Source organism: Polypterus senegalus, chromosome 15, assembly GCF_016835505.1.
Source record: "Polypterus senegalus isolate Bchr_013 chromosome 15, ASM1683550v1, whole genome shotgun sequence".
In the NCBI taxonomy this organism is placed as follows: Eukaryota; Metazoa; Chordata; class Cladistia; order Polypteriformes; family Polypteridae; genus Polypterus; species Polypterus senegalus.
The window spans coordinates 66,959,164-66,986,916 of NC_053168.1; the positions used below are offsets into that span (position 1 = coordinate 66,959,164).

Below are 27,753 nucleotides of genomic sequence, written 5' to 3' on the forward strand. Positions count from 1 at the left end.
CTGTAAAAGAAACAGACAATAAGCATAAAGGTTTGGGGTTTCCGGCCCCGTATACTGTAGAAAGTCAAAATTTTGACAAAATATTATTGCCACGGTCAATACATGAAATCAGATATATTAAGCACTGTCTGAATGAAACTTGCAGTAGTTGTTAGCATTGTAGATGAATTTCATGAGATTCACATTCATTGCATACCTGTATATTAATGATTGTATTGTCCCCCAACTGTGGTACAACTGGGAAGAAAGAATACACTTGTTTTCAAAGATACAATTTTTACATTTCATTTCACACTAAAATGTTGTATTGAATTGCAATATTTTACTGATAAAATCTAACACTATATGACCACACCAGATTGACACACCACATTTTGCAATATACATTATATGGCCAAAAGTTTGTATGTACCTGTGAAAAAGTAAGTACACCCCATTACATTTCAAATTACTGTATATGAGCTTTTTGGGCATCCCAGTCTACACTGTAATGGAGTCCTGCCCCACTCTTTGTGGCTGAAGTAGTCTTCACTCTTCTGAGACTGCTTTCTGCAAGATTTTGCACTGTGAGAAGTTATGCCCATTAAACCAGCGTTTCTCAACCTTTAAGTATTTGTGACCCAAGTTTTCCTAACAGTTTTAATCGCGCCCCCCCTAATGTTTTTTTGAAAGGAGCCCACTAATACCAATTTGATCTTTTTTAATTAATGATATATCATAGATGCATATTTTATTATACCTACTTAACTTTTATCAACATTTATCTAACTCTATATTTATTTTTCTAGTATCAGAATGTAGTTTAAGTTCATTTGTTTTGGTTTCAATAGATGTATTTTTCATATTTTCGATTCTTGTTTTCTTTTTTTCACATCTTCACGCCCCCCTTTTTGTTACTTCGTGCCCCCCTAGGGGGGCCTGCCCCACAGGTTGAGAACCACTGCATTAAGCCAAAAGATTTTTTGGAATTTGCAAGATCAGGGACTGATGTTGAATAAGAAGACTTGGCTTGCAATTGGCATTCCAGTTCATCCCAAAGTTGTCCAGTAGGGATGTGGTAAGGGCTATTTGCAGACCACTCAAACTTCTCAAACCATGCCTTTATTGATCTGGTTTTCTGCACAGGGACACAGTCATGCTGGAACAGAATAGGGCATTCCCCAAACTGTTGCCACAAAGTTGGAATTGTAAAATGACCTAAAATGTATTTATATACACAATAGCATTAACAGTACCCCTTCACTGGAACCAAAAGAATATAGCCCAAACCCTGAAAAACAATCCCATACCATTATTCGCTCCACCACTAAAATTTACTGTAGGCACCATACAGTCTGGAAGTAGGGTTGTCCTAGCATCCTCCAAACCCAAATTTGTCCATCAGACTACCAGATAATGAAGTGTAATTCATTATTCCAGAGAACATGTTTCCATTGTTCAAGAGTGGAGTGCGCTTTACATCCCTCTATCTGATGCTTGGCATTTTGCATAGTGAGCATAGGCTTGTGTGAAGCTTCTTGGCGATGGAATGATGACTTGTATGACAGGTTGGACACTAAGGAGGGAGAAAAGGACCTGTACTGATTGGCCAAACAGAGGGACCAAGCTGGGAAAGATATGCAGCAGGTTAGGGTGATAAAGGATAAAGATGGAAACGTACTCACAAGCGAGGAGAGTGTGTTGAGCGGATGGAAAGAGTACTTTGAGAGGCGGATGAATGAAGAGAATGAGAGAGAGAAGAGGTTGGATGATGTGGAGACAGTGAATCAGGAAGTGCAGCAGATTAGCAAGGAGGAAGTACGGACAGCTATGAAGAGGATGAAAAATGGAAAGGCCGTTGGTCCAGATGACATACCTATGGAAGCATGAAGGTGTTTAGGAGAGATGGCAGTGGCATTTTTAACCAGATTGTTTAATGGAATCTTGGAAAATGAGAGGATGCCTGAGCAGTGGAGAAGAAGTGTATTGGTGCCGATATTTAAGAATAAGGGGGATGTGCAGGACTGCAGTAACTACAAGGGAATAAAATTGATGAGCCACAGCTTGAACTTATGGGGAAGAGTAGTGGAAGCTATGTTAAGAAGTGAGGTGATGATTAGTGAGCAGCAGTATGGTTTCATGCCTAGAAAGAGCACCACAGATGCAATGTTTACTCTGAGGATGTTGATGGAGAAGTTTAGAGAAGGCCAGAAGGAGTTCCATTGTGCCTTTGTGGACCTGGAGAAAGCATATGACATGGTGCCTCAAGAGGAGTTGTGGTATTGTATGAGGAAGTCTGGAGTGGCAGAGAAGTACGTAACAGTTAAACAGGATATGTACGAGGGAAGTGTGACCGTGGTGAGGTCTGCGGTAGGAGCGATGGATGCATTCAAGTTGGAGGTGGGATTACATCAAGGATCGGCTCTGAGCCCTTTCTTATTTGCAATGGTGATGGACAGGTTGACAGACGAGATTAGGATAGGAGTGCCCGTGGACTATGATGTTTGCTGATGACATTGTGATCTGTAGCAATAATAGGGAGCAGGTTGAGGAGACCCTGGAGAGGTAGAGATATGCTCTAGAGAGGAGAAGAATAAAGGTCAGTAGGAACAAGTCACACATGCGTGTAAATGAGAGGGAGGTCAGTGTAATTGTGAGTATGCAGGGAGTAGAGTTGGCGAAGGTGGATGAGTTTAAATACTTAGGATCAACAGTACAGAGTAATGGGGATTGTGGAAGAGAGGTGATAAAGAGAGTGCAGGCAGGGTGGAATGGGTGGAGAAGAGTGTCAGGATTAATTTGTGACAGACGGGTATCAGCAAGAGTGAAAGGGAAGGTCCACAGGATGGTAGTGAGACCAGCTATGTTATATGGGTAGGAGACGGTGGCACTGACCATAAAGCAGGAGACAGAGCTGGAGGTAGCAGAGTTAAACATGCTAAGATTTGCACTGGATGTGACGAGGATGAACAGGATTGGAAATGAGGACATTAGTGGGTCTGCTTAAGTTGGACGGTTGGGAGATAAAGTCAGAGAGGCGAGATTGCGTTGGTTTGGACGTGTGCAGAGGAGAAATTCTGGGTATATTGGGAGAGGGATTCTAAGGATAGAGCTGCCATGGAAGAGGAAAAGAGGAAGGCCTAAGTGAAGGTTTATGGATGTGATGAGAGATGACATGCAGGTGATGGGTGTAACAGAACAAAATGCAGAGGACAGAAAGATATTGAAGAAGATGATCCGCTGTTGCGATCCCTAATGGGAGAGCAGAAAGAAGAAGAAGATGAAGAAGAAGAAGAAGAATTTTTTTAAGTAGAAAATTACTTTTTTAAAAAGTGAGTTCCAGTACAAGGTTGTTTATGGTGTTCTCTATACCCAGATTTATATTTTAGATTCAGCATTACAGCGCATGATGAAAGCTGCTGTAGGATTATATAAGGTTGATGAAATCCAATTTAGATTTTTACAGTCTCAGCATGTTAAACCATTTTTACTAGGCCCAAAATGGCTTGAAAGAAGTACTACTGATATGTAATTATTTCATTGAATGGTAAGCCTTGTGCCCTTAATAGAAGGGAATAACTAATGGTGTATCTTCAGCCACTAAAAGATATGAAACATACTTGACTTTATTCAACGTTTGTACAGACTGCATTGAAAGGTCCATAATTTTTCACATGAAGCAGTGGATGTAGTCTTCAGCATAGAGTTCATCCAAAACAGTGAAATATTTTGACCTTCTCTGTTAAATTCCTTGGAACTTACATCAATGAGGAACTCACCTGGTCCCACAACATTTGCCAGCCTCTTAAGAAATCACAGCAGAGACTGACCCTTGAGAAGGCTGAGGAAATTTGACATGTCAACCAAAATACTCAGCAACTTTTACAGATGTACAGCGGAGAGTGTTATTACTAGTTCAATCACAGTCTGGTATGGAATCACAGCACAAGAAGGATATCCAGCGTGTGATAAAAACTGCACAGTTCATCTGTAGAACAGTCTTCCTATCACTCCAGGACATTAATACTACCAGGGTCATCAGGAGGGCCCACAATATTATTAAGGACAGTACACACCCACAACATAGTATCCTCATACTTCTGCCATCAGGGAGATGCTACAGGAGTGTGAAATCAAGGACAACAAGACTCACAAATAGCTTCTACCCCACAGGTCATCAGAATCATGAATAATACATGTATCACTGCTTCCTCCACTTTCCATCAGTTCCATTGATTGTTACCCTTTCTGTAGCACGAGGCACAGAATACTTTATTTCTTGTAATTTTTTTCTGATTATTTTCTGATTTCCACCTAATTATTACTTTTAGGTTAACTTCTATCTAATTTATTGTTTAGTGTAAGGCCAGGTTTATACTTCATGTGGTGTGTGCTCCAGTGGACATTACTGCTATGCAAGCGTTGTACTGTTTATACTTCAGCACGTATTTTATATAAATCTGGAAAATTCCATCAGGTGGCACTGCAAGATACCATCACCGTGAGAACAGGTTCGGCTTCGCTGTGCTGTGAATTACCTAAAACACCCATTAAATTCCGATGACACCTTACCACAATATCACTGAAAAGGATGGATGTTTAATGATTAACTGCATCAATCCAGGGATGCGCCCATTTCAACTAGCATTGGGCACGAGGTTGAAACAATCCCTGGACGGGGCATCAGCTCATTGCAAGGTGAATGCAAGCATACACATACACTAGCGTCATTTTAGCATCACCAAATCCCCAAACCTTCATATCTTTGGAAGGAAACCGGAGCACACTATGGAAACAAACCAGGAAAACATGCAAACTCCAGGCAGGAAACACCAAGGACATGACTCCCTGTGAGACAGCAGCGCTACCGCTCTGCTCCATATGTGTAATTATTAACAGTATTCATTATTTAAATGAAGTTAACTGTTTATCTGTAAAATGTAATATACTGTACATACTTTAATGCATTTCATTATGAAAGTGATATCAAGTATAAATGTAAGGATTCTAAATGTGCAGAGAGCTGGAATATCATTAATGTAATGTGTTCTGTGTAGTGTTTGCTGCTTGCTGCTGCTGTCAATGCAGGAGAAAGCCCCCAAATCAAGTAGTGATTACAAACTGGGTCAGTTTTAAGATGACATTTACGACGGTCTACTTCAGTGATAAAATAAACTACGAAATTAAAGTGGACTTTTTGAAATTTAAGCCGAAATTTTCACTTTAATCACAAAATACACCTTTTCACTGTGTCCCTAACTTTTTTTTCTCTGTGGCTCAATACATTCTGTTGCTGTTGTGAAGGTGCAAAATAAAAAAAAGGACAGCACAGAAGATAGTACATGAATGACAATATGCGATACTTGAATATAAAAGCACCATGAATGCATTTTATGTCGACATTTTGCTTCACCACACCGAGCCATTCATCAAACATCAAAGCAGGCGCATTGATCAAATAGGATCCACAAAGCGGTTTTCTGTCACACGTAGATAGTAAACAGAGACTCTGATGTCAGGTTCCGACTTTATCACACTGCGCCCCATAACTTTTTGCTGGTACTTCAACAATCATGCACATCAAGTTCATTTCTGAGGACATGCTCAGAGGACACGTAAAATGAATGCTGGGAACGTGTGGCAGCCATGATGCATGGGCGTACGTGTTCTGAGTGTGAAGTATAAAACGGCCCTAAGGGGAGAGTGGCAAAGTAAGAATTTCATAGATGAATTTGAACCACTGTGTTTTTTTTACAGGGCATATTACAATAAACATCTTGAATATAAAGATTTTTAGTTTTGGTTGTACTAGATATTTTTGTAGAATAGCATGATTTTAGCAGTACTGTGGTGACTTCATTTGTCTTTTCCAGGCTTAATGAAGGATTCATTGCTGCAGTTCAGAGTCAGTGAAAGCTTATTCTACTCTTTTAAGAACATAGACAAATCAAGGTACTTTTGTATGACAATAATAGATTTATTTCAACTCACGAGCATATACCATAATATAACTTTCCTATTATCACCTTTTTAAAATCATTGACTTAAGTGAAATTAACATATCAGTATAACTGAAGACAACTGTCATTAATGTCTTGCATACCATGCATTGAAACAAAGTGAAACTTGTTAAAAAAGTGTAATTATTGTCTCTTTACAAAATATTTTCCTTCTGGTAATTGTATAATATGGTTTGTTGGTGACTGAATGGCATCATGCTTAGTGCTGCTGCCTCAAGAACGTGTCAGTTAACTTGTTCTTTTCGAGGTTGTAGCAATGTTACAGACTAGGGCTCTGCATAACCCAGCTGCCATTTGGGTGTTTGGACAGTTTCAAAGGGTACAGGGGTGGCTGAGAATACATGCCCTTCTAGTTCCACACACATTTCTCACATTACACAGAAGTCATGTCTGTTGAGGGCACAGTGCAAGGCAAGGAGCTTGAACTAAGTGTACTGCTGATAGATGTGTGTCTGGCGCCTAGGCCATGTCATGCGATTGTCAGAGCCCCGATTGTGGACCCTGTGTGTCTTCATTCCATGGACTGCCTACAGCAGTTAATGGTGCGAGTTGACGACATTGCCCATCAATTGAGACGAAACTCTCCATGACTTCACTGATGCCACTGCCTCCCAAGTATCTGGCGAGGTGGCTGTAAGGGTGCAGCGTCTTGAACAGTCCTTTACGTGTTCCATGCAACACCTGGAGGCGATCATGAGGGAGGTGCAGAAGAGCTGGCATGCCACTAAGGCAGTCGACTCGACTCCTGTTGTGGGGCTGGGGAAGCCTGGGGACAGTCATCCTTGTTGGTTGCAGTGCAGAGGATAGAGTTCCCTAAGATGGCCCCTCAATGTGCACCCATGAACTTTGTTGACTTTGTAGGGCAGGTCCTCTGAGTGGTGCTGAGCTGCGAGGAATCCTGAACACAGCATTTAGTGGTCCAGAATGCACTTGGTAATTTGCATAACAGCACAAATGTAGCAACTGGGTGGAGTTTTGTACTGCCTTTCTGGACACATTCCTCTCATACAAATATCAGGTGCTGTTGGAAGAGAAGCTCAGGACCTTGGTCGAAAGCCATCACAGAGTCTCAGGATCTTTGTCTTTGAATTCTGTGTGTCATGCCTTCAGTGACATTCACAAGGAAGAACTATTGTGATGTGTCCTTGATGCATGTGATCCTCGGTTGACAGCTACTCTGGCACAGGTTGTGAAACTAGTGGACGAGTTGGTAAAGTTGGGGTCCCGAGTGGAAAAGAACTTGGTGGCCAATGGAGGTTTAGTTGATCTCACAAAGGTGCCACACCTCAGGAAGTCCCCTATCCCAAACTATGAGGGAAAGACCTGGCAGAACCCCATGCCACCTTGGTGCAAGCCATCTTACCCGTCTTAGTGGTGCCTATACAAGGGCGAGGTGTCACAGGAGAGGCAGTCGTAGATACAGACAGCACTTATACACTATACACCGGGCTTGGCGCAGTCCTCTCCTAGTTAAGTCAAAGAGAGGAAAGAGTGGAGGCTCATGCCTGATGGTCACTGAAGATCACCGAATACAATTACTCCACCATTGAGAATGAGTGCCTCGCTGTTGCGTGGGCCATTGAGAAGTGGCGGCATTTCCTTGAAATCTAAATGGACCACCAGGCTCTGACCTGGGTATTCAAATGCCTGTAGGCCACGTCTAGGTTAATCAGGTGGGTGTTGCAACTCCAACAGTTTACGTTCAAGGAGTGCTATCGTAAGGGCTGTGCTAAAGTTGTACACGATGCGCTGTCCCTCATGCATGAGACAGCACCCGAGGTATGTCAGGTATCAGTCTCAAACCCTTGGCCTGATCTTCCCCTGAACATGCAGGGCATTGTCTAATCTCAAGCTCTTAGTCCTGTACATCAGGGACTGAGAGAGAGGGCTTGGGGAATAGGCCTGACCACATACATTAGAGGTAACTTCATGGGGCACTTTATCGCTGTATTCTGACCAAGGATTGGGGTTACCATTATCAGTTGGTAGTGCCCAATGCCTATGTGCCTTAGTTCCTATAATATTACCATGGCAGTAACCACCTGGTCACCTTGGATGGACGAAAACACTGTTTAAGATCCTAGTGGTGGCATAGTGGCTGATGATACATAAAGATGTCTGGTCCCATGTCCAGACCTGTACCACTTGACAGCCCCACCTGGCCTCCCCTCTAGACAGCTAGAAAGCCTAGACATAGACCTAATGGAACCATTTCCTGCCAGCAAGAACCAGAAGACCCACCTGATGGGGGTTGTGGAGTATTTTAACCAATGGGTGGAGCTATTCCTGATAGCTAATGCTACAGATTTCCGCGAGGAATGTATCTCACTTGATTGTAATCATTCTGTAACAATATAATCGTGCATAGAATGGACAAACTATTCCAACTACCATGGCTGCTTTAGTGTTGTTAGAACACATCGCAAATGGAAAAAATAGAAGAGAGTACATATTTATAGATGAGGCTGACTGGCTCCTAAGTCAATTTTGATTTCCAACAGCTATCCTCTTGGAGCTGTGTGCTGAACTGGCGCTGGCTTTACAAAGGCAGACTTTGAGGAATTGTGCTCTACTTGCTCCTTTGCAAGTTCTGTCCACTCTTGGGTTTTTAGCCACAGGAACTTTTCAACTTGAAGTTTGCTGACCGATCTGGTATTTCAAAATCACCACTGAGTCGCGCCATGCCAGCTGTATAGGATGGTATTACCCATTTGTCATTCAGATATGTAAGATTTCCTTACACTGTGGTTAAACTGGCAAACATAAAAACGCAATTTGTGGCAACGTCTGGTTTTCCAAATGTAATCTGAGTGGTCAACTGCACTCACATTGCTATTACAATACCATCGGACAAGTTACATCAGTCAGGGATGAATCACAAAAGAATGAGCTGACATTACATCATATATAGCTTTAAAACCTATAAAAATGCCAGCTCCGCACATTTTCAGGTGCTTTTTCCAACTAGTACAGCAAAAGCCAAGTAGTCCTTTTAAGGATTAGTGAGTCAGTAAAGAGCTGAGAATTGGTCTGTTGTTGCGCTCAGTGCCATCACTATGCCTTAAAGGCAGCTTCAGAGAATGAATTTGCTTATTTCCACTCTATTAATATACTGCTATGTAGTCCACAGAAAGTGTGTTGCAGTGTGCATGCATGTACCTGAAGAGATATGCTATGATGAACCTGACCCTGACCCACTAAATAACAGCCAAGTCAGACAGCATTACAACTTTGTTTGAATGAAATTAGCAGAATGTAAAAACAGGTAATCAGATGCAGCATTTATTTTTTAACCAGTTTGTTTCATTTGTGGTCAATATTGCATAGTACACGCCTTATATTACTTAGTTCAATGGTAGCATCTCTAACAGAATCTACTATTGCATTTTGTGACTCCTGAACAGTTCGTCAGCGCACACCCAGATGGCCTCCCAGCGGTTTCTGAGGCAGAGGTGTGTGTTCAGCCAGTGCCCAAAGACATACTTGGCAAAGTAGCAAAATCACTGCCTGACCATCGCACGGGGGTTAGTTTTTGTAATATTATCTGAAACAGAATAAACAGACTCACCTTTTCACGTCTTCTTTTTTTCTTTCGGGTACTGTGTGACTTTCTGAACTTGAACATTCGAGTGTCTCTACCTCACTTGTTTCTTATACCACTGTGTAAGCCAACAAATAGTGCGTTTTTTCTTGCCTCCACTTAACATCCGCTGAAGTTCTTCTTTTTTTCACATGCCTTTTCTATTGTTTTTTAACCAAACACTGAATGGAAGGTGATATTTATATTGATTTGGATATTAACATATGTGAAATTCTGGGAGGAGTCGGGTGGTACTATAGATGCGTGCACATGTGTTGCACATGCGTGTTCAATTTCAGTTTCATTGGGATTTGTAAAGGGGAAGTGCGTGGAACCTGGCATATGCACAGATTCTCACCAGTCTACAGCACGCCCATGGATACTGAGAACAAGAAAGTGCTCATAATTGCCGATTCCTTAGTGCAGAATGTTAGAATTCCAAACTATGTTAAACCAGCAGTTAATGTTAAATGCCTCTCAGGGTCCAAGATTTATGACATAGAGGCCACATTGGATTGTGTTGCCGACAATGAAGTATCTACCTTATTGTTGCACGTCAGCACTAATGATATTTATTTACAGCAATCTGATGTATTAAAAAGGAGATTCATCTCTCTATGCACCAAAGCTAAAAGAAAATGTCGGAATTTAGTTGTATCTGGCCCCTTACCAAGATTATATAGAGGGGATGTAATTTATAGCAGATTGCATTCCCTTCACTGCTGGCTAGAAACCTGATGTGCAAATAAAAGCATAGCTTTTGTGAACAATTGGAATGATTTTTGAGAAAGAACTGGATTTTTCAAAAGAGATGGTCTTTAACCTAACTGGAGGGGATCTTATGTATTATCCCAAAATATGGCAGCAAAACTGAATGGCTGACTGATTAGAGCCCCAACCTTGCCACAGTCATGTGATCTTAAATCACAGGCTGTTGTTTATCCTACCTGTTACTTTCCTGAAGCTATTACCCATAACCCCTGTTGTGGGGCAATCAGTAAATTTAGTGATGACGCAGACCTTAAATTACTTGATAACCAAAAATAAGATGTATGATTAGACCAAGAGATAAAGCCAGACCCTTCACCATAGGATCCTGTAATAGAAACCTAGTTCAAACTAAAACAAAAATATGTATATCAACAGTTCAGAAAGAAGTATACAGTTTTAAATGCTGCTTATTGAACATTCACTCTCTTGCAAGTAAAGCTGTTTTGGCAAATAATATCATATTAAGTACAAAATCTGATCTGCGTCTTCTCACTGAAATCTGGCTTGGTGAATCTGACACTGTTCCCCTAGCTGAGGCGTCACCAGATGGATACTCATTTCTTCATAAGTCTAGAGATTCTGGTTGAGGAGGAGGCCTTGAAACAATTTATTGTAACAAAGTGTAAATCACTTCTAAAAATTTAGGTGACTTGACATTCTTTGAGGCATTCATTTTAAATGTTAAAACAAATTCCAACACAATTATAGTGCTAGTCTACAGACCACCAGGGCCATATTCACTGTTCATGACAGAATTTAGCAACCTTTTATTTCATTTGGCTACAAATTATGATCACAGAGTATTAATCGGGTATTTTAATGTACACATTGATGTGGAAACTGGCACTTTTAGCAAGTGTTTTACTTATTTATTAAATTCAGTAGGATTTTGTCAGATTGTTAAAGGTCCAATTCATAATCATAACCACACTTTAGATTCGATTATTACTTACAAAGTTGAATTCAAAATTTAAATATTACTCCATTAAATGAAGTTCTTTCCTACCACTACTTAATTATGTTTGATTTGGTTTTGCCTTCACCAATACACTCACAGATTAAAACAAAGACAGTGAGACATCTAGATTGTAATTCTGCTTCAAAATGTATAGATACTTTGAGTCAGTCGAATGTAATTGTGAAAAACCATTTAGATTAGTTAACATCAAATGTAAGCGTGGAAAACAATTATAATGTGACCTTCAGAGATGCTCTGGACGCAGTGGCTCCCATTAAAACAAAAGTGGTCAAAGCACATAGAAACTCTCCCTGGTTTAATGAAAACACTCAAGCTCTTAAATTAGAGTGTCGAAAACTGGAGAGCAGATGGAGAACAGCAAGGCTACATGTCTTTCAAATTGCATGGACAGAGTGTTAAAATATAAAAAAAACTCTCTTTAGAGCTCGCTCAGACTACTATTCTAAAATAATAGATAGCAATAATAAAAATCCTCGGGTACTGTTTAGAACAGTGGCTAATTTAACAAATGGGAATTCAGATCTACAGTGCAACATACCAACAGATATTAGCTGTACAGACTTTATGAAGTTCTTTAATGAGAAAATTAAAATTAATGAATTAATTAATTTTACTGAATCAGCCTGCAATCAGCCTGCAATCTAGCAGTTATCTTTGAATGTCATATCATATCACTTAAAACGCACATTACAAAGTTGTCCAAATCATGTTTCTTCCATCTTAAAAATATTGGGAAATTAAGGCACTTTCTAAATAAACAGGATTCTGAGAAATTGCTGTGTTCACTGAATGTTCAAATTGTTCTCTATACAGCTTCCAGTTAATCCAATCTGCTGCATGAATTATTACAAGAACACAAAAATAATAACACATAACTCCAGTTCTTAAATCCTTACACTGGCTCCCAGTTAAGTTTAGAGCAAATTTCAAAAGTCTCCTTTTAATATATAAAGCCTTAAATGGCCAAGGTCTGGCTTGCTTGACTGAAATTATCATAACTTACAAATCAGAACGCACATTAGGATCTCAAGATGCCGGACTGCTTATGATTCCAAGAATTAATAAAATAACTGTGGGAGGTCGAGCTTTTTCTTACAGGGCTGGACCCAAAACTGTGCAATGGTCTGCCTGCCACTATAAGAGATGCCCCTTCGGTCTCAGCTGTCAAATCCTGGCTGAAGACTCACTACTTCAGTTTAGCATCCTGACTAGAGCTGCTGATCAATTGTACAGACTGCATCTCTGTTGTTAGTTATTAGCACTAAAACATAAGTAATATGATAGTTATAATTTAATACTAACTCTCACCTATTCTGTTTCTCTTCTTGGTACTCAAATGTGGCACTTGGTGCCATGGCCCACCTGCCAAGTTGTTTTGCCTGCCTAAGGAAAAGTCATCTCTGATGGAGGATTGTAGGAACCGTCAGGTAGAGGGGTCCTTTCATCGGATTGGCTGGCCCAGCGCTGTCTCAGCTGTGGAATGGCCAGTAGGGGGAGGCAGCTGGATGGCTGGGGTCTTTAGGACTCTAAACAAATCCAGATCACATTATATTATATATATCATATTACTGCTGTTAAATTCTGCTCTGCACTTGTAATATTTTTTTACTATTATACTGTATTGAGAATTACTTGTGTTCTGTTCTGTGCATTGTATTGTATTGACCCCCTTCTTTCTGACACCCACTGCACGCCCAAACTACCTGGAAAGGGGTCTCTCTTTGTACTGCCTTTCCCAAGGCTTCTTTCATGTTTTCTCTACTAGGGTTTATTTGGGAATTTTTCCTTTGTCTTCTTTGAGAGTCAAGGCTGGGGGGCTGTCAAAAGGCAGGGCCTGTTGAAGCCCATTGTGGCACTTCTTATATGATTTTGGGATATTCAAATATAAATTGTATTGTATTTATGCATTTGGATTTTTTTGTTCATTCACACATTTCCACTTTTCCACTACGCCATGTTTTTAGTGTGAATTCTATGCACTGCGATATACACGAGGCCCCCAGGCCATTTTAGAATATCTTTGTTGAATAAGCAGTTCTTTATCTCTTTGCACACTTGGCTTTGCTTTACTCAATACTATAACAAAGGCCTGCAGGTATGCATGGGGCAATTGCTTTTCATTTAATTACTTTTCAGAAGGCATATAGCACTTTTTAAGTGAGCTGTAAGGGTACCAACAAATGTGTCCAAATCTGTAAGAAGTGGCCATAGAGGGAATCATGCTTCATGTACTTTTTCTACCCCAACCCACCACCCATCACAGAAACTAACCATTCCCCACTTTTACCCTTACACAATGCCCACCTCACCACTTTTTATATCGCTGTGACACATGCGTGGTTCAGCTTTGTCCCCTTTTTGTGACTTTTTTTCCCTTCATCTGTTGTTCCCTTTCCTTGCCTGAAACCATACTACATATTGGTATCTTTCACCGTCTCTCTTTCATGTCATAAAAGTAGACAAAGACAGCATCAGTAAATGTATACAGCCTAAAAAACTGTATGAGATTAGATGAGATGATGAGAGTTTAATGCTTTCTCATCTCACAATACAAGAACAATCAGCCTTGCCTACTGAGATGTTTGAACTGCTGTGATGATGTCATCATTTAACTACCTGCAGTGTTGTGTAAAACATGATCACAAAATGATATGCATTAACTCTTTGTATATCAGACCAAATTGCCTACAGTGTAACATTTAGTCTTATAAAGGTTTGTTCATTTGGTGGCAAACTTTATTTAACAGTAACACTTATTAAGCTCTTAGTTATTTAACTTTTAATGTTCTAAACTTTTGTCATATGTTTTTGTTTAGGTTCAAATCATCTCACTTCAATATTTATATATTATTCATTCCCCGGTGTCTGACAGTAAATCTGATTGCTCTTCTTTGTTACTTCCTCTAGTCCTGTTATGTTCTTCTTACAAAACATAGGAGACCTCCTGTTGGATAATATATCTAACAGGTTATATAAACCATTCATCCATTATCCAACCCACTATATCCTAACTACAGGGTCACAGGGGTCTGTTAGAGCCAATCCCAGGGCGCAAGGCAGGACACCAGCCCACCGCAGGGCACACACACTAGGGACAATTTAGAATCGCCAATGCACCTAACCTGCGTGTCTTTGGACTGTGGGAGGAAACCCACACAGAAAGGGGAGAACATGCAAACTCCACACAGGGAGGACCCGGGAAGTAAACCCGTGTCTACTAACTGCAAGGCAGCAGCGCTACCACTGCGCCACCCTATATAAATCAGCATCCTATTATACCCAGTAACTTAATTCTGTACATTTCCTTGTTGAGGACAGGAAAAAGTTAATTTCCATATTCTGTTTATAAGGTGTACTTCTAAAACTTGAAACCATCCATGGTCTAACAATAGTTATTTGATGTTTTCTTCCTTTAAGTAAAATTAGACCTTTATTTACATTTCACATCCTTCAACAAAAATATCTCCCATACTTGGATTCTATCCAGGTGTTTCTGTAAGGACATTCCAGAGTATATATAAACTTAACTAACCTCTTATATGTCCATACTTGTGTACAATCAATAAAACATGACTAAGAGAGTCATCTTGATAAAGCTGATGTAATGCACTGTAAAGCGGTAGCTCTCACTTGAACTTTGACTATTTCATTGCGTGCGCATTTGTCATATAACTTCCCAAATAAAATTATAAAGAAACACACACACTCAGACATACTGCTCCCACACACACAGCCCCTTCCTTTTAAGCAGGTCCAAAGTCCAGTGTGTCTCTGGGCAGCTACAGTACTAAAGGAAATAGTGCTGTGATAGCAGATCATTTCAAGTGTGAGTGTGTGCGTGTTTGTGTCTTTCTCATTAGTACTGTAAGTGTGTGTAAGTGTTGCTTTTTCTTTTCTTTTTTTTTAATTTGCAGTATTTATTCCATTCAATACAACAACTCATCTTTCAGGATATTTATTAATTAAAGGTAACTTTTGAAAACCTATATATTTTTAATTTTGGTTGCTTGTTATTTAAGCTGCTGTTTTGCAGTCTGCCTGTTGTATTTAAGACTGGTAAAATCAATAAAGTTATTTCTATTGAAAAATACTATATATGCTTTAATTAAATCAGAAAAATAGCCCAGACAAGAGGTTTACTTATTCACAAATACTAAAAAAATATTTAGTGCCATTCGAATAACATGAGCAGGTTTTTATTTTTCATTCTTAAACTTCTGTATAGCTTTGAATTATAACTTAAGTGTTAATGTGTCGGATTTCTCCTTAAAATGTTTTGAACCACCTTTTCTTCATATTTAGTCCTATTTGTTGCAGACAACAGTTCTCAGAAGACTATTTTATCAGGCTACCTAAAACAGCTGAGTTCAAATTATAGTTTAATTATTATTAACATTTTTAAATTCAGTGATCCACTATAAATTCCACTTTAGCAGTTTGACAAGAATGTTAAAAAATGTAGTATTTAAGATCATTTGTAACTTTAGCAGTTAAGTGGTGAAGCAGCTCAAGCAAATTCATTTTACAAGCGTATTGCTTCAAAAAGTTATGAAATATTTACTGTGCCTTTCTATAAGTATTTTCCTTTTCTTGTTATTTATATGCTATATGTAATACTTATAGACAAATTATTTAAAACGTTTACCTTGTCCTTGACCTTAGTGTTGACATTTATTTATATTGTTACATTTTTTGTGCTCTGTTTATGCGTATGTTTGGTCCAATCCATCAATCATATACTCAATATTTAATTTACCATTATTAATGAACTGATGTTAGAAATAGAGAGTAACACACTGTGCAAATATTAAAATCAAATGCTACAAGAAAAGCTATAGCACACTCAAATATAATTTGAATTTTAGAGAGTTAATACAGCAAGAACAGTTCTAGTAAGCAAGTAACTGAAAAGAGGGGGTTTTAGCTTTGGTTTAAATGATGAAGCATCATTGACAGATGAAGAGCTGGGTTGTGTTTTTGGGGCAAGGAGAAGTCCCATGTCAAAGGATCTTATTTGTTCTTTGGGTGAATATTATGCTAATAACAAGGACACCGATTCTGTAATGTTTATATTTTGATAGATCTGGTAAGTTATTAGTGGAGTTTTATAGATGATGATGATTGGATGCCAGTGCACCAGGGAAAATCGAGTTTATCAGTGTGGGTGACCCAAGTCAGGACTCTACTAGGGAGAAGAATGTAATACGTTATTGTAAATCATATTTAATGGCATAAATTATATTCCCAAAAAATAAAAATGTATGGTTTTCAAACTATTGTGGTATAAAGGTGATTTTCATGATTTTATGATATTTCAGCTGTTGCAGATTTTATTAAATCCGTCTACCACTGCTAATAGTGCTGCATAGATTCAATTTTTAGAACTCAATCTCATTTCAATCTGAAATTAATAACCTTTTTTAAACATTATTTTAGCAAGGAAACAGTCACCATGAGCAAAGAAGAAATAAATGGCACCATTTGTGAAAAAACAGAAAAACAAAATGAAGAAACAAGGTAATTTTGGATCTTAGCATAGAAATATTTAATAGACTGTGTATTATATTTATATTCTTCTTTATTACTACTGTTTTAATTGTACTGTCTGTGCAATTATATCCCAATTATAATAAATTAATTTAGAAAAAACCTAATGATTAAAAGTAACAAAGCACTTACAAAATAAATGCACAAGGACATTCAAGTAGTTTAATATCATTCCTTCAAAATTGCTAATTTATGTAGATTTTTTTTGTGGCATTAATTTGTAGAAATTACTGAAAGAGAATTGTAAATGTATATACCAGTCATTGTTTTAGAGGCCTTGGGTACAGTAGAAATGAATGGCACCATTGGGAGATCAAAGGTAGAAATTCTTACTTTTGTTACGGTAAAATGCCAAATTATGAATCTGTATTATGAGCTACAACACATGTTTTTCTGGATGTCTGGCACTTAATATTTATTTATTAATATAATGAGGGTTTTGCTCATACTAAATCTCAACAAGAATAAATAAGTTAAAGAAGCTGTCAATATGATTAGCATTGATAATGTAAAGAAATAAAACAAATATTAGTACATTCTATTTTTGAGTATTTGTGCCTTACTGCATTCCATGAGATTCTCTTTAAATTTAGTTTGTTCAGTTTAGAAAATGTAATGGCTCTTGTAATGGTGTATGTCTATGTTTTAGTGACAATAATGAAAAAGAAAAGAAGGCTAAAGTATCCCTGGTCAGCCCAGCAGCTATGGTAAGCATCGTTGAATGTTGGCTGATTTCGTTTCTATGCTTTGCCCCGAGTAAAGAGAGTGTAATTGACAGAATGGAGTTTCCCAGCCATCTATGTTGTACAAAGTTAATACTGACTTGTAATCTTAATGACTGTCACACTATGTGACCCAGGGTGAGCCACTTATTCTGCTTGTGCATCACCCATCATGCTAAAGTAGGAGCTCTTTGTTATAGCTCATAATAAACTCACTTTCAGGCTGATTAAGTTCATGTCGGTCAGGAGGACTTCAGCCTAATTCAGCTCCTCCGAAAAACAGGATGCCATTCTATGAACAGAGCGATTCAACAAATCTTTGAACAGCAAGACAAAGCTATCTTGAACACATTCAAACATGATAGAGAAATCTATTCAGTACAAGAACTGAACCTGGGAACTTTATAATAAGAGGTTACAGTACTGCCAAATAGCCAGTGTAGCTTCACATAATTGGATTATGTAATCCTTTTAAATGAGTAAAGTGAATGTCTGTTTAAGAGTTACTTTGTAATTTATATTTAAAATGTCTCTTACAATGCTAAGAATATTTTTAATATGTTAAATAGTTCCGCTATGCTGATGGAAAAGATATATTGCTGATGGTACTAGGATCACTGATGGCTGTGGCCCACGGAGCAGCACTTCCCAGCATGATAATTGTCTTTGGAGATATGACAAACAGTTTTGTTGACAATGCCATTCCAAGTGAGTAAAATATAATAGAATAGTAGCAACCGATCAGAATTAAAGAGCACTTTAGAGTCCAAATACATTTAAGGTTACCCTTATGTTTCCTGCATTATTACATATTTTACATTGTGAATTTGGTCAGATTATTTTTTAGGGTGTAGCAATACATCTGTTAAAAAAATGACTTAAGTGACAGCAGTAATCAAAACGTGCTATCTGGAGGCGGTATAAAGTTAATGCCACCTCGGTGAACTCAACACAATAAAAAAGGTGACAAAGGACATCTATTGGAACAGTTTAGTTACCAAGTGTAATATAGAAGGCTGACTTTGAACCTTAAGTTCAAGAGGCATAATTTCCTAGAAACACAATTTATAGAAACAGGAAGAAAAAATTCTTACAAGTTACACAAGCATAACCTCCCTGGAGGAAAGCCTAAAGTTTTCCATAAAGTCACAAAATGTAGAGATGTGCAGGCCTTGGTTTCTTTGTGTAAGATCATAAAATACTGGACGGAAGGGGGGTCAGAAACTACTACTCGGTGACTTGAGTGTTGACTTCACATTTAACACAGTGCCACCTTCAAAAGCTCTGTAACAGGCAGAGGAGCCCAAAGGGAAACGTTTGAGCTACATTGGCCCATTTTATCTGGAAAAAAGCCCTCCCTGAAATGTCTAGTAAGAACCATATACAAAAGTCATTCATGAAAATGACAAATTCACGATGAATTGTGTTGAAATCTCAATGAGCTACAGCAGCTGGGTAACGAGAAGTGGGCCAGAACTCTGGATGAATGATCTATAACTACTTGAAACGGCCGATTGTTGTTAATGAGTTGCTGCTAAATGTGGTATACAGTAATCAGCTTTTTCAGAAAGCATGGCCATTGGGTTTTTCATAATTTCCTAACTAGCGGTCTAAGTATTAAGGGTTTGTTAATTGTTCACTTGGGGATGCATTTATCCAATTGTGTTCTGGTTGAAGCTCTGAATCCTTTCAATGGGAAAAATGTGAAAAAATGTAATAATGCAGAAAATCAGATGGGACAAATCTTTTTTCGTAGCCCTCTATGAAATATACTGATAAATGAGTAACCTGGTAATAAACAACCTTTGATTGTATTGAGGTGTGTTGTGTAACGCGTTATTCAAGAAGTAAGCCATAAGCAAAGTGAACTGGATTCATGCTACTAATGACACTTTGAACTCCATGTTTTTGGCTCTGGCTTAAATAAAGTACATCCTTGTTAAGTATGGCTTATTTAAGAAATAGCTTTTCTGTTGAGAAATTACTTGTATTTCTTCTTATAATAACCTTTCTGATTACTACCGCATCTGTCTAATTTTATAGTTTGTAAAATAACTACCTGCATTTCTTTATATTACTCATTTAAAAACTGCCTTTTAACTTGTGAGCAACTGAGTAGAACGGGATGAATAAAAGAAGTGCCAGCACCAATATATCCAATGTGTATTTTTTTGTTCCTTTAGCCAATGGGATGTTGTTCCAACAGTGTGTATCATTTATAAATATAATTCATTTAAAATGCTGGATTTTATAACTATTTTATCTTCTTCCTGTAGATGATAATAATACAAGCAAAGAAACTTTAGAAGAGCAAATGACAAGGTAACCGAACGAACAAGTGTTCTTATTCCAAGCAGTCTTCTTGATTAGTGTGTGCACGTTTAGGGTAGATGCTGCTCCATTCTTTCATTGAAAAGACAAACATAAGGATTGCCATTTGGTCTTAAATAAAGCCCTAGTTTAGACTGCTTAATTTAAGATTTTTTTTATTTAACATGCATATTTTTGACAATTTTTAATTCTCACCTAGAGAGATAATTTAATTATTTCTATCCCCTGGACTACACCAAACACGGCTGTTTGGAGTGATTGTGACACCAAGGCTATCTGACAAGCATTCAAAGTTTTTTGTCTAAAATGATATTAATTTGTTGCACCCTCAAAACATGTGGCCTAGTGATGGTGGAGTAAGATTGTAACGCTCGTAGGTTGGATCTTGACCTGGATAAATTTCAGTCAATTTTAAATTAAATAAATGCGATCAATGAAAGATTTTAAGTTGAATGACTGAGTGCCTTTCACATATGGTGCTATTGTGGATTCTGTGTATGGCTGCCTTTTATTTCCTTTTCTGAAATATTAACTTTTTAATAGTTGAATATTTTTTCCAAAAAACTCAGTTTTCTGAAAAGCACACAAAGCGATGGTTTCACACATAAGTCAACATAAAACGTCTGTTGCTATGTGCTGTGGCTGCTGTTGCCGCATGTTCGGCATTTCTGGTGGCTGTGGCTGCGTGGGGCACCTTGATGGTCGGCAGGAATGGACGGTGAGCCAGTTGCCTGGCTGTCTTTGCACAGCAGGTGAGTGGCGGCAGTGGTCTCAGTGTGACGCAATATGGTTTGTACCTCTTGTCATCATAAGTGGCGGTCCTCCCAGGCAAATGCTGTTGTAGGTGTATCAGCTACATGGAAGTACGCGCCCCCCATGATCAGCTGGGGACCAATCAAATGATACTGGTACCTCACTATCATTTTTGATATCCATCTCCAGATCACTTGCATCAAACTCGAAGTCCGACAAGTCAGAGTCCTGTTCACCAAAATTACATAAAACATCCATGGAATATTTTGCTTGGCACAGTTGCTTTGGTCTCTCGCCAGATGTCGGCGCCATTTTAGAGGTTGTTTGCTCTTCGCTACTCAGGCACGTGTAGGGAATCAAGGTTCAATCAACAAAGCTATGTAATTTTCCTTCTAGCAATGAGAGTCGAACTAAAATGTAAGGGTGAGTTTCATTGTAGTTTATAGTTGATTACCGCCCTCTACTCCTAAATTTTGACAAAAGTCTACATAAGCCCTGAAAGAGTTAAATGAAAGATCCTTTTTCCTCTGTACATTAGTGGGTATGGTACCTGGTAGGTTTGGAGACCACATGTGATTTTCATAATGAACAAGGCCTCTTTGTTTTGTTTTCTCTGTTTTAATGTGATCTCAATTAAGTGATTTCCATAATGAGCGAGGCCTCTTCTCTTTTTTTTCTTTTCAATATTTTTATAATCTCAATTAGGTCAAGGTTTCTTAAGGATAAACACAACAATCTATGGGAAATGAATCTTGTCAGTATTACTGAAACCTAAGTGTTTCATTTATGTTAGGTAGAATGCCCAGAGGGGACTGGGCGGTCTCATGGTCTGGAATCCCTACAGATTTTATTTTTTCTCCAGCCGTCTGGAGTTTTTTGTTTTTCTGTCCCCCCTGGCCATTGAACCTTACACTTATTCGATGTTAATTAATGTTGATTTATTTTGTTTTCTTATTGTGTCTTTTATTTTTCTATTCTTTATTATGTAAAGCACTTTGAGCTACTGTTTGTATGAAAATGTGCTATATAAATAAATGTTGTTGTTGTTGATAACAATGTTAATTGCGCCACTAGTGCCCTGAGAATAACCCATTCATCATGTACAGTATATGTGTTCATATGCCAAGAAAATTTACAGGGCCTAGCTTAAACAATTAACAAGTATTAACCGAAATATTACAAATGAAGAAATAATATTAATAGCCTTTAAAGCTTTGTCTGAAAAGCTGCTTTTTATGTATTTTTGTATCATACAAATGCAATACTTAGACTGGGCAATTAAACACATTGTAGATACCGTATTACCCCGGGATTAAGCAAATTATTATATGTTTCAGGATTTTTTATCTACAGAATTTTGTAGCAAAAATGGTAATCTTGAAATGCACAAGAAGCAACAGCACTTGTCATTAATGGTGCCTGAAGAGCAGCTGACTGTTGTTTGTCCCTGTACAGTCAGAAGTTAAAGACAGTGGATGTATCATAGCTGTTTTTGCTGTCCACGCAGCTAATTTGAGTATTTGACACAATTTTTTTAAATTGTCATTTACTTTATGTCTGCCTTGATTCTCTGCAATTTTATACAAATTGTCCTTTTCTCCTGTTCTTTGTTTATTTCATGATTTTCCCCATCGCTGTGTCTCTTTCTTTTTCAAGAGCTGATTCTGGAAAGTTGCAAGCATTGTAGAGGAGAAAGTTTCACATGTAATTTTCACATCTCAAACCTTTAGAAGTGCTCTCACTTCAAAAACGATTCATAACTGGAGAATCACATAAGCAATATACAATTTTTGCTCAGAGTAACAAGGGTATACGGGATTAGAAGGAGAAGGAGGACGTTGGGAGCATGCACTGATTACAGCGCGTTGCTGCATCCACCACATGGCAAACCCCATGATTGAGATCCAAGTGCAGCCGTAAAATGGGTGACACCTCAGCACCACACTGAACAGTGGGAGGTTTTTACATTGGTTGGATTAGAGATGAGTATTTTAGAGGGACAACACAAGTATGACAGTTTGATGATCAAGTGACAGAGGCTAGATTGAGATGGTTTGAGCATGTGTAGAGGAGAGATGACGGGTACATTGGGAAAAGAATGTTGAGGATGGAACCACCAGGCAAGAGGAAGTGGTGAGGGAGAACATGAAGGCAGTCGGTGTGGCAAAAAATGAATAAAAGACAGGGATAAATGTAGCACTCGAAAGAAAAAGAACAAGATATTCTCTTGTAGTATACAAAGTAGTATTTTAACAGAAATGACTTACTTCTTTGTAAAGTTGAGAGGGTTAGATGCCACAAACAAAATTATTACCAGGGGTTCTTTAGTAACATGGTTGGTATCTCAAGAAGAAAGCTCAATATGTATTTACAGCAATACTGGCAGCTCTATGAATGAAGCACTACTTTTATTTCTGTGAAAAAATAATATAAGAAATGGACAGGTTCATGTTGTAAATGGTTGTGGTTTAATATGAAATTTATTTCAGGTTTGCCATTTACTACTCAGCAATTGGGGCTGGTGTGTTATTCGCTGCATACATGCAAGTTTCCTTTTGGGCCCTAGCAGCTGGAAGGCAGATAAACAGACTGAGAAAAGTGTTCTTCCATGCAGTAATGCGACAAGAAATTGGTTGGTTTGATGTCAATGAGACAGGTGAACTAAATACTCGACTGACAGAGTAAGTACAATCAACTTTTTCTTGAGTTACCATATGTTAGACATAAAATTGGATGGTTACTAGTATATTAGGTACAGAATGATTCCATGCATATTTCAGTAGAGTAAGACACAGTTATCTCCTGTAGCTTATACTGCTGTCTGCTTTCATTTTATGATGCAATTTACTCAAGAGTTGTGCATTTAGGTTAATTGGCAATTCTAAATTGTTTTTCAAAGAATGTCTGTGTGTGTGTACTCTGTGATGAACATGCTTTCTGCAAGGTTGTCTCCTACCTTATACCCAGTGATTCCTGTGACCCTGAATGTGTATATGAGTTAAAAAATCAATGGAAGTATGAATGAGTGTTTAAGGGGGTTAATATCTTCTTCGTCTTCTTTCGGCTGCTCCTGTTAGGGGTTGCCACAGCAGATCATCATCTTCCATATCTTTCTGTCATCTGTATCTTATTCTGTTACACCAATCACCTGCATGTCCTTTATCACCACATCCATAAACCTTCTCTTAGGCCTTCCTCTTTTTCTCTTGCCTGGCAGCTCTATCCTTAGCATCCTTCTCCCAGTATACCCAGCATCTCTCCTCTGCACATGTCCAAACCAACACAATCTTTCCTCTCTGACTTTGTCTCCAAACCGTCCAACCTGAGCTGACCCTCTAATGTACTCATTTCTAATCCTATCCATTCTCACCACACGTAATGCAAATCTTAACATCTTTAACTCTGCCATCTCCAGCTCTGTCTCCTGCTTTCTGGTCAGTGCCACCGTCTCCAACTAATATAACATAGCTGGTGTCACTACCGTCCTGTAGACCTTCCCTTTCACTCTTGTTGATACCCGTATGTCACAAATCACGCCTGACACTCTTCTCCATCCATTCCAGCCTGCACTCTCTTTTTCACCTCTCTTCCACAATCCCCATTACTCTGTACTGTTGATCCCAAGTATTTAAACTCATCCACCTTCGCCAACTCTACTCCTTGCATCCTCACCATTCCACTGACCTCCCTCTCATTTACACAAATGTATTCTGTCTTGTTCCTACTGACCTCTAGAGCATATCGCCACCTCTCCAGGGTCTCCTCAACCTGCTCCCTACTATCACTACAGATCACAATGTCATCAGCAAACATCATAGTCCACGGGGACTCCTGTCTAATCTCGTCTGTCAACCTGTCCATCACCATTGCAAATAAGAAAGGGCTCAGAGCTGATCCTTGATGTAATCCCACCTCCACCTTGAATGCATCCGTCACTCTTACCGCAGACCTCACCACGGTCACACTTCCCTCGTCCATATCCTCTACAACTCTTACTCTTACATACTTCTCAGCCACTCCAGACTTCCTCATACAATACCACAGCTCCTCTCGAGGCACCCTGTCATATGCTTTCTCCAGGTCCACAAAGACACAATGCAACTCCTTCTGGCCTTCTCTATACTTCTCCATCAACACACTCAGAGCAAACATCACATCTGTGGTGCTCTTTCTTGGCATGAAACCATTCTGCTGCTCACTGATCATCACCTCACTTCATAACCTAGCTAACTAGGCAAGGATTCATTTTCCAAAAGTCATATTGTTTTCTAGAATTAGAAACTGAAAGAAAGCATGACAGCAGTTTCGGCATTCATGTTGACTTAGATTTGAAGCAAGAAATATGCACTCGAAGCTAAAATGCTAGAAACTTGTAATTCACATTTTCTAGCATACAGGAGCTAATTGTTGGTAACTTAACAATTCAGTAATGTACAACACACTTTTCAGGTTAAGCCTCCAAGCTTTGTCATCACTCCTCCTGCATACATGATATTCATGGTTCAACAAATCCTTGCGTTGTGCTTCTACACTATTGCTTTCTACTATATCATGGTTAAACAACTGAAATTAGAAAGGTATTAATTTCTTTATAAATCTCTCTCTGATCTATTTCAGTGACATATCAAAGATTAATGAAGGAATTGGGGAGAAAATCTCAATGCTGATACAATCTATGTCCACCTTCATAGCAGGATTTGTAATTGGTTTTGTATATGGATGGAAGCTAACTTTAGTTATACTAGCAGTCAGCCCAGTCCTGGGATTGTCTGCAGCCTTGTTCTCAAAGGTATTTATTATAAATATATTCAAAATGATTGCAAGCCACTTATCTATCTTTACCATTTAATTCCATACTAAGGTAGATCACTAGTGAAGTGTTCACTGTAGCTTTAGAGATTTTGAAAATCACACTGTGATAATCATTAATATATTCTAGACTTTAGCTTTTGTAGTAAATGTATGTCTAGATCACAACATATTTCTGTACAAATACAGTACCTATAAAGATAATCACCTCTTTGAAGTTTTCACATTTTTTGTTATAAAGGATTGAATCACGGTGGATTTAATTTGCTTTTTTGGCACTGATTAACAGAAGAGGAAAACACATTTCTGCAAAGTTGTCCAAAATTAATTGCAAATATAAAACACCAAATAATTGACCACATAAGTATTCACCCCTTCAAGTCACTATTTAGTAGATGTACTTTTGGCAGCCATGACAGTCTTGAGCCTGTGTGCATGGGTCTGTGTCATCTTTGCACGTCTAGACACTGCAGTCTTTCTCTTTGCCACTTTCCCATAAAGCTCTGACTGGTGAAGCACCCAAGCGTAGCTTTCAAAAGCTGTATATTTTGCCAAATTAAATTTTACATCTTTGGTTTTTAAATTATCAGTGTTTTATAGTTCTATATGTTAAACCTTATATAATCGAGTCAACTTTCTTTGATATTTGTGATGCCTACTCTGAGATATTGAGCATTTTCCTTTGTATTTCTTGGTTAGCAGACCTGCACTGAAATTTTTTGTTATATTTAGAATATTTTATTGCTTTAATTCATCTTTAGTTTTTAGCTTTAATAACAGTAACTCATATACAAACCTTTGTGTTTAAAGAAAATATTTCATATCTGAAACCAAAAGTATTAGGTATGAAAAAAAGAGAAAATTATACATTTATAAACATGAGGGGTTTTTCACAGATCCTGACTGCATTTACTAGCAAAGAACAAAAAGCCTATGCAAAAGCTGGAGCAGTAGCAGAAGAGGTCTTGGGTGCCATCAGGACTGTAGTAGCCTTTGGGGGACAGAAAAAAGAAATAAACAGGTGAGTTGACATTTTAGTTGTGTCTTTCATCTTTCTTTCATATGCTGCAAAACAGCATTATTTAAAAGTACCTGTGATTGTTTTCATAATTGCTAGATTTGTTAAGAGATATTTACTCTACAGTCTGGTCATTCATACACAAATATAAGAAACAATAGCAATGAACATGATTTATTCTGAAATGGTATTAAATTAAGCACAGCCAAATTGTGTATACTGAAGCATTGATTCTATGGGAAAAATGCAGCTCGGCTCTGCTGGACACTATTCAGAATACATTTTTGCTACCCGTTATCATAAACATATAATCAACTAAGATCAATGCAAGGCATCCTGTCCCATAGACTGACTAGGGGAGACCAGAGTGTGTGGACGCACTTGCCTTTCGCACTCACACCTTCCAGGCTGGGTAATGATCCTTCTGCAGGTTCACTTAACGGAAACCTTATTACGGCTTTTACTCCATCTCGAAGGTGATTTTATTTTTTGGGCCTATTTTGAATTTAGAGGCTTTAAATTTGAAACAATGAATCTTTTTTTTCAATTCACTCCTCTTCCTTAGGAAATTTGGTCTTTGGTTTCATTAGTTGTTCAAGAAAAATAAAATGTAACAAAGATCTTCTTTTTCTTATTATATAGCACAACCTGTTAAATATTTTAGCGGAAAAGGTTATTCCTCTGTTTCTCTCTTGCTACACGTGGAGCCTGCACATTAAAGTCCACAGTCGGCTTATGTATGCATGCAGAAGTTGTGGACTAGGCTATTTTGATTAGTACTATATGTTTCTAAAGGATTCAAACCATAAAGTTCACTGAAAAGAGAGCATACAGCTTTGATTAAATAGTGGTGTGAGGTTTCTCCTTTTTTAAAGTGCCCTTTTGATTTTTCTCCGTCGAAATGCTTCTTTGGTAACACATACAGTATGATGACAGCAGGAAGGAAAGTGTAGCTGCTAACAAGATGTCTCCGCCTAGCAAATCTAATATACTAATAAAATCACTTCAGCTGGTGTACGAGACTGTGGTAGTCATATTTGAAATGGATAAAACAATGAAAATAAAAACCAAAGCTGCTCTTTCATCTAGCTTCAGTGAAGGTAGAAAATAGTTAAATCCATTACACATGGCAGCCATAAGTATAATAATAAAGAAGACGTGAAAATATGTAGCAATCTGTAATGCATATGAATACAGAAGTCAGGTTCAATGAATATACTTGGTAATGCTGCTACAATATTCAA

At 38.3% G+C, this 27,753-nt stretch overlaps 1 protein-coding gene across 3 annotated transcripts in view; it reads left to right on the top strand.

Annotated features, from left to right (window-relative positions):
- Window positions 1–27,753, top strand: part of abcb4 (ATP-binding cassette, sub-family B (MDR/TAP), member 4) — a 125,671-nt gene that overhangs the window by 29,126 nt on the left and 68,792 nt on the right. For 2 of the 3 annotated variants that reach the window (XM_039736604.1, XM_039736602.1), the window contains exons 2-8: window positions 16,766–16,846; window positions 17,526–17,583; window positions 18,168–18,306; window positions 19,875–19,920; window positions 23,172–23,363; window positions 25,300–25,471; window positions 26,388–26,512. In XM_039736604.1, coding sequence (XP_039592538.1) covers window positions 16,782–16,846; window positions 17,526–17,583; window positions 18,168–18,306; window positions 19,875–19,920; window positions 23,172–23,363; window positions 25,300–25,471; window positions 26,388–26,512 — 797 coding nt within the window. In that variant the 5' untranslated portion in view covers window positions 16,766–16,781. Of the gene's footprint in view, window positions 1–15,171; window positions 15,298–16,765; window positions 16,847–17,525; window positions 17,584–18,167; window positions 18,307–19,874; window positions 19,921–23,171; window positions 23,364–25,299; window positions 25,472–26,387; window positions 26,513–27,753 lie in introns of those variants that run through there. The other variant, XM_039736603.1, reaches the window with a different exon arrangement.